The following is an 11,662-nucleotide window of genomic DNA, read 5'->3' as shown; positions in this document are numbered from 1 at the left end:
GAATGTTTTGTATTTTTCTAATGATAGAAATATAGAATAGCTTGGAAGGAACCTTCAAAGGTCAGAGAATCCAAACCTGAGCTCAAGACCCCTGCAATGAGCATATATTCAGCTTTCTTGCTGTCTACTGTATTTTTGTTCGTGGTGTAATCTCTTCAGTTGCCAGTATTTGACAGTCAGCTACTAAAAATGTGGTAAGATTTTAAATGTGCATTTATGCTTTAGCTGCTGAATTCCAGTTTTACCTCAGTAGACTTGCAGCTGATCCTACATACCATTTTTGTTTATCAAACCAGTGGTTTTGAAAGCTGTTCCAACTAACACTTGTGCTTAAACTACAGCAGCTGTGAGAGGACTTCCTGATTTCTACCTGTGATGACTAACATTAAATCAGATTTAGATGATAAACCACATCAGCTCTTAACAGAAGCCAGTGTGCTGTCTTTTGTAGATGAGTTGCCTAAAGGTATTTTACACTTATTTATATAAATTATTAAGTACGTCTCACCTCAGAGTGACGTTTTTAATAATGTAAAAGTGACTGAACCACAAGACATATTGATGTAATATTAAACACTGGATTTAAATTCACAGAAGCAGGAAAGCTGACAACACAGCTTAAACTTGCAATTGTTTAACTGCAAGTTTTGAGACTGAATGCACTTGAGGAGAGAATTGCTTGGCTGACTCAAGGATGCTCTGTCAGGGTATATTTAGAAATACAATGAAGTGAAACAAACCAGCAAAACCCAGATTCTGACACCCCTGCCTGCTTGAAAATTTAAGCCAAACCTCTATTATTGCATGTAGTGGAGTGTTGTGCAATTCAATAAACAGAGCAGAATCCATTTTTTGTTATATTTAGTTAAAATACACTGTTTATACATAACAAATTTCAAGAATTGCCAAAGCACAGAAATACAGGTACCATCTATGTGTCTCCACAATCACAGACAGGACTAATACAAGTGCCTCTTATAAAGGGTTCCCAATGCTTCCCAACATGAGACTGTGTTTTACTGTACTTGCAGCTACCCAATTTTGAGGTATGAACTGATTTTCCTATATCAGGTGTCATGTGTACCTCATATATTGCTGTGTGGAAAGGTTAATCCATAACAGCTCAATCATTCCACAGATAAAACCAAGAACAGCATAGATTTCAGTGTAATACCATTATCTAAAGAAGAAAAAGGTTCAAAAGGCAACATTATATTTACGTATTTGGCCAAGAAAAATTAAAATTGAAGTAATTATTATCATTATAGAGTCAAGCAGTCAGGTTGGGAAACACCAGAATTAGAGTCAAGTACCTACCAAAAGGTGCAGAAGAGTGTGTGTACTATTTCACCAAAGACCCACACCAACGATGGTAACAGCAACATGGCTTTGTAAACATAGTTTCAAAATCTCCCATTGAAAAACACTAAGATAGGGGTTTCTAAGAAACTTACCAAAATGAAATTTGGGATATTCTCTACGGAATAAATCTCTAGAAATTTCAGGCTAGTCAGCCACTTAATACTAAATTTATGGTGGCGAGAGTAGAAATAAAGCAGCCACCCATGTCCCAAAAACAAAAATAAAACCCACAGAAGTTTTTATCTATTTTATTTAGAAATAAAATAACGTGACATTTCATCTAGAAGCCACTGACATATGATGTGGCAAAATCAAACATGGAGAGGTCATTTTAGCTTTCAGATTCCTCTCAAGTTCAGCTTCTTCCTCTTGCACTGGAGCTTTGGGCAAGCCCAGATACACCTGAGGACACATCTGTTTAAGGCAGCCGCTGGAGTTCAAGCTTATCAGCAGATGGTGCTTCAAAGACGTCATCTTCAACACTTTCTTCTATTGGCTTCATTTTTGTGGAAGTTCTCAGGTAGGGAGATGTCCGGCCTGTGCCTGCCACAGTTACAGAGAAATTATGAATTAATTTTATGACATACACCTACTACATACACCTATTTAGTACACAGTCTGGTAACCCTGTGCCAGTTCCCTCATGAGAGGATTTTATAAGTGAAGGCTTCTTTGTTATTTGACCACAGGTATCAGGAAATCCTAGACGTGGGACAGCCATGCTGCAATGAACCAGCAACATCTCCAAGGTCCAAACCCTGTGGCCAGGCACAGGCACAGTATTCTCCCCAGATTCAGGGTAAATCCTGACTTCTTGAGGTTGCCCAATGCCATGCCCCTGCAACTGTTTTCTCGCTGTTACTCACCCACTAATTCTTCTCCACAAACAACACCATGAAGGGCTGCCTGAAGTACAAAGGGGAAGTACACCTGCACGCTTGCCTTGGCTGCGAAAGAATTCCTCAGTGTACTGGGCAAACCTCAGGTGGGTACACGATCACAGCCCTAACTGCCTTAAAAGCATGATAATGTAAAACTCAGAGAAAATATAATACCCCCATAAAGAACCACAAAGAAAACAAGATTAACAGGTGAAGGTCACTTTTGACTGACAGTGATTTCATTTCTTCAAAGCAGCAATTCATAGAGCTGGCCAGAGTGGGATGCACACCACAGCTACTGCTGGTAAAACATTAAAAGGAGTTTTTGTGCTCCAGAGGTAGCTGCAAGCTACCTCTATTGTTGTCAAGTTTTCAGCATGAGGGCTAAACCACAGAACTCCCTTGGTATCAGCCAAGCAGGTTTATTGTCTATTGTTCACTCTGAAACTGCATATGCACTTGGACATTTTTTTCTCTCAGTACCTCCTTCTACAGTTAGACCACCACAGTGCCACAAGGTTGTAAACAGCTACTGTACGATGATCAGAAGATTAGGTAAAACTTTGAAATACCATTTGAGAGGAAAAGAGCAAGAGGTAGTGGACCTGTCTGATTATTTGTATACAAGCTAAAAAATCAGATTTTCTTGAAAAAAATACTGCTAGCCATAACATACTCTTCTTGCAGAGCTATTCTTATGACTTTAGAAAAAGCTCATCAGATATACAGTACTCTGCCAAGGAAGCCTGTTTAGGAAGGACTTCTTTCTGTTGCATAAGGAGAACAAAACAGAGCTTATAGGCAAGACCAGTGGGTTATTGTATTATTGTATTTTTTAGTCACATTCACATGAACACTGTTTGGAATTAGCTTTTTAGAGCTTTCATGTTGAAAAAGTATTAGAATTTTCTTTTGACATTCAAAAACTAATTTAACTGCCATGATAAGAGATTACTCAAACACATTTTTAAATACTGGAATTGTTAAGTACTTCTTTTCACACAGATGGGTTTTTACAGCCTAAACAAGTGATGACTAGATCATTTAATTATCTAAATCCAAGGTTTGTGGGTGCGCTTGGATACAAGATTGACTTTGCTGGGAGACACCTACAAACTGCACTCAAAGGTGAAAGGATGTCTGAAAATACTGAGCTAGTTGTTGCTGTTGTTTTGGGTTGGGGTTTTTTAGGTTTTTTATAACTTTATTGCCATTTTAGAATTGTTTTCTTCTGTTTAAAAGTGTTTAGTTATCTCCAGAAGTAAGAAGCCATAAGCCTGTTCAACAGGATCCAATATAAGGACTAGTACTGGCAAGTTGTGCCCTCATTTTCTCCAAATACAAAAAACTTGTCTGCTGATGCCTCTATCCAGCATTGGACCGGTGTTCAAGAGATTGAGTTAGACCTTGAACCCCGGCCTTCCATACACCTCTCTAGAGGATTTGTGGCCAAACACCTATTAAAATGGCATTTCCCATGAAACTTAATCCTGCTTTTAACCACAAGCTGCATATAACATAGGGAACACACATAATAGGATAATACCAATAAAAACGTTACTAAAACAAAACCTTTCTACAGCCTCGTTTAGCTCGGAAGTTTGCAAATGCAGATTCACAGACCAGCAGGTTTGAGTGATCTGAACCAAATAGCATAGAAAAAGACTGTATCACTACTAAGTATATGAATTACTATCAAGCAATAGAACTATTGAATAGAAACTAACACTGAAATGTTTCTTAAAGAACTGAAAGTCAGGTGAAGCTACCCTTTTGATCACGTTGAACTATTTCTGCTTGATTCAAATTTTGGAAAAGAGATACATCAATTTCATTTACCAAGAAATTACAAGCAGATGGATCATGGATATCATGCACAAGTATCACATGATAAAGAAACCTCACTTTAATACCTTTTTGAGGATGCTCGCTGAGTTAATGTGATGTTATCAACAGAAAACATCATGCTGCAAACGATTCACTCCATAAGCATTATAGAACTCTTGTTGGTTATTTCCTTAATATAAAAGCAAACAGTTAGTTCGGTTTCTTAGTTAATTAAATGCAAAACACAGCTTTGTTAGTAATTGTACCTACCACCCTTTGGTACTACCACCAATTGGACCTACCACCCTTTTGGTACTAAACACTTTGAAAAAAGATTTATATCGGTTTCTTGATTTCAATGAGTCAAAGCTTATTGTTTGTAGCACAGATAAAAGCATCATTTAAAAAGTTTGGATTATGTAAAAATATAAATGCTCAATTTTTTAAGAATATGGAAATTAGGAGAATAAAATGTATTTGTATTTTAGTAGTCAAATATCATATTTGTAAGAGGAAGCTTTTGTCCACACAACGATTAATCCCCTAGCAATGACAAGACAGTATTCCTGCACTGATAGAGTTCTCTTATTAATTTCTTCTTCTAATTAAAAAAAAAAAAAAAAGTTTGTAATTTCCATATGTTCCTCACTAAAACTTCTGGGGGTTTTGGATTTTGCTTGTTTGTTTTTAAATGAAGAAATGCCTGATTGCAGAAGGATACAGAGACATTAAGCCTCAGTGTATACCTCATACTGAATCTTAAAAAACAAACCAAAGTTGAAAACACAACAGTGGTAAGGTAAATGGCAGCTTTGTTTTCAGTTTTCCCTGTGATCTGAAAAAGAGTGTATACATGGCCACAATCACATTGAATACAAATCTTTTAGCAGAGCTCACCTTAGTAGCAAACCTTAGTAGCAAAAATTGGCAATGACAGTACCCAGGAATAAAAAACAAGCTATCTTGGCAAAAAGAGAGATTGAAGCATTACAGTTTAGTGAGAAAAATAATCTTTCATCAAGAATTCTTATCAACGTTTTACAGAAGTCAGAAATCTTGCATTAATCAAAATGCAAAGAAGAAACAAATGACAATATTTCCCCGGATGTGTGATACACTGCTTGTATGAATAACCCGTTTGCCTCCCCAGAAGTAAGGGAACCACTGGACTTGGGAGGCTGCCACACCTATTGTTGCCAGTGGGGTGGTGGCAATGGCAGTATCAACTACACCAACTGCTGTCAGACCAAGCAATTTCAGAACATAAAAGACATTTAAACCCTTCTTTTGGGGAAAAAACATCCCAGAAAAAATACACCAGAAAACATGGTACACAAACCAAGGAAAAGTAAACAGAGAAAATGTATTTATCAAGTATGTGCTAAGCATAGATGCATCTTAGGAACTAATGAAATTACTGCTGAACATGTCATGCATTTAGATTACTTTCCCCAAAGCTGAAATACTGGTGTAAGTGTTTTGCTGCTAAGCCTGAAAGAGAATTTTAACTAATTGCACAAACACAGTTTTACAATTTCTTTCAGGCTTCTGAGTGTGCACATTTGTCCAAGGGCTCTCTGCACAAAAGAGCGGCTTCAATTTCATGAAGCTCTGCCGTGGAACAGGTGAGAAGCCAGTTGAGAACCTATGGGTAAAGATCAAAGAACAGACCAACACGGGAGACTTCATAGCGGGTATCTGCTACAGGCTGCCTGATCAAGTAGAACAAGTAGATGGAAGCCTTCTAGACAACTGGACGAAGCCTCATGATCGCAGGTCTTGGTACTCATGGGGAACTTTAACCATCCCAGTATCTGGTGGAAAGGCATCAGAGCTGGGATCAAGCAGTCCAGATTTCTGGATAGTGCAGCAGACAATTTCTTCACACAAGTGATCGGTGAGCCAACGAGGGAAGTTGCTCTGCTGGATCTGTCACTGATGAACAAGGAAGAACTCATCAGGGAGCTGAAGGCTGATGGCTGCAGTGCCCAGGAGCTGGACACTGCACTGGTGGAGTTTAAGATACTGAGAAGTGTGCAAGACAAATAGTACAGTTACAACCCTTGACCTGAGGACAGGGGACTGTGGCTTGCTCCGGATTCTACTTAGCAGGAACCCATGGGACATGGTCTACAAGGGCAAAGGGACCTGAAGACAAATTGTTGATCTTCAAGGACACCTTCTTCAAAACACAAAGAGAGTCTGTTCCAGTGTACAGAAAGTTGAGCAAGCATGGTAAAAGGCTGGCGTAGATGAACAAGAAAGTCCTGACAGAGCTCTAACACACACACACACACACACAGTGAAAGCAGGCATGAGCTGCTTGGGGGAGTACAGAAATATGGTCCAAGCATGCAAGGATGGAATCAGGAAAGCCAAGGCTCAGCAGGACCTGGATTTAGTAAAGGGCTACAAGAAGGGCTTCTACAAATACATTGGCAACAAAAGGAGGACCATGGAAACTGAGACCATGGCTCAGTGAGGCACAAGACCTAGTGACATTGAAAAGGCATCTTTTTGCTTCAGTTTTTACTTTACAGGTTTGTTTTGAAGCCTCCTAGGTCTCTGTGTCTAGTGGTAGAGACTGGGAGAGTGATGCTTGACTTACTGAAAAGCTGGACCGAGTTAAGAAGCACTTAAGTCAAGAGGGCATATACAAGATTGTGGAATCACATGGGCAGCAACCAAGGTGCTGAGAGTTGGCTGATGCAATTGCAAGGCCCCTCTCTATCATCTTGAAAAGGTCATGGCAGTCAGAAAAAAAGGCCAATGTCACGGCCATTTTCAAGAAAAGCAAGGAGAAGCACCCAGGGAACTATACCCAGGCCTATTGGCTTAATCTCAGTTGCCAGAAAGATCATGGAGCCTGTCTTTCTGAAAGCCATATCCAAGCACATGAAGGATGGAAAAGTGACTGGGAACAGCCAGCATGGATGTACCATGGGCAGATTGTGCCTGACCAGTCTGGCCACCTTCTGTGGTGAGATGACAAGCTCTGTGAATGAATGGAGTACAGTGGATGTCGTTTACCTGGACTATAACATGACCCTCCACAGCCTGACATAAAACCCTCTAACCACATGGGTGAGAAATTGACTGGATACATGGATTGCAGCTTGGGTGAAAAATTCGCTGGACAGCTGAGTTCAGAGGGTGGTGAACAGCAGTACAAAACCCAGCTGAGGGTTGGTTACCAGCAGTGTCCCTTGGAGGGCCAATACCAAGGCCTATAATGTTCAATATATTGGACCCAGATGATGGGATGGAATGCACTTCTGCAAGTTCACAGACAAGAGCCAGATAGTGAGAGAAACTGTTGACAGGCCAGAGGGGAGGGTGGCTGGTAGGAACATGCCTTCAGACACCAGAGAAAAGAGCTGACAGAAACCACATGAAGTTCAACAAAAGCAAACTGCTGCACCTGGGACATGACAGACCTAAAAAGCGGTACAGCCCAGGCATCAACTGGATGGAGAGCAGCTTTGCAGAAACAGACGTGGGGGTCCTGGTGGAATATGAGCCAGCAGAGTGCCCCTGCAGTGAAGAAGGCCATCCATATATCGGGCCATATTAGCAAGAGCATAGCCAGCAGGTCAATTTAAGAGATTAATCCACTCTATTTGGCACTTGTGAGACAGGATCCGGAGTGCTGTGTCCAGTGGGCTTCCCCGTACAAGAAAGGCATGAACACACTGGAGCAAGTGCAGTGGAGAGCAACCAAGATGCTCAAAGCCTGGAGCACATGACGTGTACGGAGAGGCTGCAAGAACTGAGTGGGTTCAGCCTTATAAACAGAAGGCTCTCAGGGGACCTTACTGTTGTCTTCGGCTATCTAATAGAAGGGTATACAGAAGACAGAGGCAGACTCTTCTCGGGGGCATGCACTAAAGAACAGAGGACAACAGACATGAGTTATAATAAGGGAAATCTTTTTCACCATGAGGGTGGTAAGTCCCTGGAACAGGTTGCCCAGAAAGCCTGTGAAATCGTCCACCTTAGAAATATTCAAAGCTTGATCAGACATGGCCCTGAGCAACCTGCTCCAGCTGACCCTGCTTTGAAGATGGGGTTGGGCTACATGATCTCCAGAGGTTCCTTCCAACCTCAACTGTTCCGTGATTCTAAATGTCCTTTCACGGAACAGAGGAGAAATACAGAAAACATCACTGAAACTTTCATCAAACTGTATCCTAGATGTCACCCTTGACATTCTAGCAGGGAAAACACTAGCAGGGCTTTTGCTTTCACCTATCTGGGCATGCAGCCTATACCAATGTTAACAAGTGAAAACAGGCCCTCCAAGTCTGAACTTTCAGAGGTCAGGTAACTGCTGAAGTTTAGATTCAGCAGGATTAAAAATAAACAACAGCAAAAACCCAGAAAAAAAATCATTCAGAAGGTTCTATAAAGGAATAAATTCTGAGAGTAGAAGCAAAAAGGTCATACATAGTTTCTCCCCTCACTTTAGCTGTTCCCTACTTCTCCTGTCGTACAAAAAACAGGAGAGAAGAGCCTGACAGGTTAATTGGAGATTTTCCAGGTGGCATCAAAGTAATGGTTGTATACCACATTTCTCCAGACTCTGACAACTATCTCAGGAGGAAACACAAAGCGCCAAATTGTTGAGGGCAAATGTTTTGGGTTTTTAATTTCTACAAGCACCAGTCACAGACCAAAGAAGGTACTACTGTGACAGGCACTGTACAGTTCTGCACCACTGATATAAACATTCCATATTATATCGACACATTAAAATTATGCCAAAAATTATTACAATACATGTTGAGGTTTTTGCCAGTATCTACGTAAGGTAGCTTCAGTTAGCATACAAAGCTTTATGCATCATATGAATTCCCTACAGTTAGGTTCTTCCACTTAGTTGGTGTGCAGCAGCATTCAAAAAGCTACAGTCTGCTCCCACTGAAGGCAACAGGAGTTCTGCAATCATCTCTAATGATAACCAAGTTGTGTCCAAAACTGGCACAAACTATCCTGAGCACTCACGAAGAGAGGATGCAGAGGAAGTCCCGCGAAGAAACATCTGCAAGCCATCCTCACTGTCACTGGTACTGGCCATACTGTTTCTCATCTGCATCACAGAGAGCTGTGAGCAAAGACTAGGCTGTCGATCAATCTTTTTTGAAGCCTAAAAAATGTAAACAATTGTAATTTTTAAAAAGGTATCAAGCAACTTAAAATTGAAATTATAAATATTTCCTCTGTAGTAGCTGCTCTGGCTTCAGCTATGACTATTTGTGGATCAAGAAACTGGTTAGAGCAGAAGATTCTATGCAGAGTATATTGATTAAAATGAAAATAGAAGACACTGGTAATACACTGGCACTAGAGCATTCGCAAGCATGAAACCGTAGGTTAATCAATTTTAATTCTGTTTTGCACTGGACTTTTCATGTATTTTCCTACAGAAAGGTTGATTTTTATTATTTTGGTAATTCATTATTTAGATATGATGCTCTGCAATTAAAATATAGCCTTTATGATAAGCCTGGACCTCCTTGAGAAACAAACCAGCATGATATATATAGAGTTTAGCAACTGAAATCTGTTCACTTCTCTGGCTTTTCATTTCATCATGTCATTCCTTCCCAGTAGATGATCACTTGGCTCTTGATTTTACAGATTAAATGCATCACATGAACATTATCCTCTGCTGGGAAAATGGTCTCAGGAGCTTCCATTTGCTTTGAGTAGTCTTTCTGAGAAGTCTTTTACTATAATATTTATAAGGAACCATGCATTGTACCCTGCTAAGTATTACTGCAAGTCAGAATGCTATTTTAGGCATGTGAAGGCAGTAATGAATGACAACGGCATCATGGATAACTCCACTTTACCGAATTTTAAAAGTCAGGAATTGCCATCCTATTTCATGTGGAGAGGAATGACTATTTTCTCAACAGCAGCGAAAAGCTCCTTAGGTAGGATAAAATCACAGGGTTCTTACAAATAAATGGATGCTTTTTGGATTTCCAATACAATGAATTTATATTCTTATCTTTTTACTATCATCTTGATCATGAACAACCTATACTGAATTTTATTTCTTCTCTTGCATGTCCCCTGTGTACAGGAGTCAACCACAAAATTTTCTTTTGAGATTGTCAGAAGTTAGAAAGCATTAAAGACATTATAATATGTATATTTGACAACAAAGCCTGTGAGAAGTGACATGCACATAGAGTGCTGGCAATGGGGAAATGAAGGAGGATTTGTCCTGTGTATTGTAGGAAGCGCTTGTGCAACAGGATTTTCATTTGAGGAAGAAGACAAAGGTACTACAAATTTCCCAAATACTCACTCTTCATTTTTATGACTCATTTCTGAAAGTTACTGTGATAAAACAGCTACAATAATCTTAAATTCATGTGACTACTGTAATTAAAAACTAGTAAATTCACAACCTTACAGAAATAACTATTTAACATATACATATATAATTATGGGCAGTCTGACGAGATGGATTTTTGCTCTGAGGTAGTGTGAGTTAAATCACTACAGACAGAATATGAAAATACTGTATTACAAAATCATAAAACTTTTCCTAAACGACAGTGAAAGTTTTTCAAATAATTTTTATATAAGAACCCTACAGCCACTATATAATAAGAAAAAACCCAAGCAAAACCACCATCAGCTGAGTTACCATTCAAATCTTGAAAAGCAATGTAACTAAGTAAAAAGATAAAATGAAAATAAACCAAGATAATCGATCTATCCATGACTACACCCAGGCCACTTACTGTGACACCTAAACCACACACCCTCTACATGCAAAGAAGAATGAGTTATACTGAGACCACTGAATGTTTTATACGCAATTATATTTTATATGTAATTATATTTTATATGTATATATTTATCTGTATTACACTATCCGCATTTATATTTATCATTTATTAGAGTATATTTATTATCACCTTATATGTATTTATTATATATGTCTTCGTATGTATTTATATCTTTTATGTATGTATCTCATGCCTCCTTTCACTAACTACATCGTATCAACTTATTGTTGATATGCAAGCAAATTCTTGAAGAAAAAAACCCCCGAAGCTTCTTTGTCCAAAGGCACCCATTTGTTAATGAGAAAGGATATCCAGGATGTAGCACCTATGCCATCATGTCTCCTAGTTGGCTAGAAATAGTTGCACTTGCCAATCAGTTCTGAATCTCAGTTATTTATCTGTCTTGCACATTATTGTGCTAATTTTAACCAATATTGCTGCTAACAGAAATACTGCACTCATACTTTGTCACTAAAAGGCAGCAAGTGTGAATTCAGTAGCTGATAGCAGCAGGTTAAAAGAAGGTGCTTTCAGAGGATCTAAAATTGAAATAACAATAAATTAGTGTGTAGGAGGAAAATTCCCAAACAAAACCTCAGTTGCTCACCTTGTCATTTAAGGTTGGGTCATTCAACGAGTAGAGTTTATTTGTAATATCTTTGCCAATAAGATACTTAAAGATCTCATAAAGAAATGGCTCAGATTCCAGAAAATAAGTCAGCCTTTCCCTGGACCAGCACAGGAACTTGCAGTTATCGTCTGCAATAATGGTGACCTGAGAAA

At 39.2% G+C, this 11,662-nt stretch overlaps 1 protein-coding gene across 3 annotated transcripts in view; it reads right to left on the bottom strand.

Annotated features, from left to right (window-relative positions):
* Positions 1-1,595: 1,595 nt before the first annotated feature.
* BVES (blood vessel epicardial substance) overlaps positions 1,596-11,662 on the bottom strand; it is a 31,057-nt gene continuing 20,990 nt past the window's right edge. For 2 of the 3 annotated variants that reach the window (XM_065681145.1, XM_065681146.1), the window contains 3 exons: positions 11,487-11,654; positions 9,075-9,216; positions 1,596-1,905 (listed from right to left, as the gene is read on the bottom strand). In XM_065681145.1, the coding sequence (XP_065537217.1) occupies positions 1,781-1,905; positions 9,075-9,216; positions 11,487-11,654 (435 nt within the window). In that variant the 3' untranslated portion in view covers positions 1,596-1,780. Of the gene's footprint in view, positions 1,906-4,156; positions 4,261-9,074; positions 9,217-11,486; positions 11,655-11,662 lie in introns of all 3 variants that reach the window. The other variant, XM_065681147.1, reaches the window with a different exon arrangement.

Source organism: Lathamus discolor, chromosome 5 (genome assembly GCF_037157495.1).
Source record: "Lathamus discolor isolate bLatDis1 chromosome 5, bLatDis1.hap1, whole genome shotgun sequence".
Taxonomy (NCBI): Eukaryota; Metazoa; Chordata; class Aves; order Psittaciformes; family Psittacidae; genus Lathamus; species Lathamus discolor.
The sequence above is the reverse complement of the archived record's forward strand: the minus strand, read 5'-3'. Positions and strand labels throughout refer to the sequence as shown.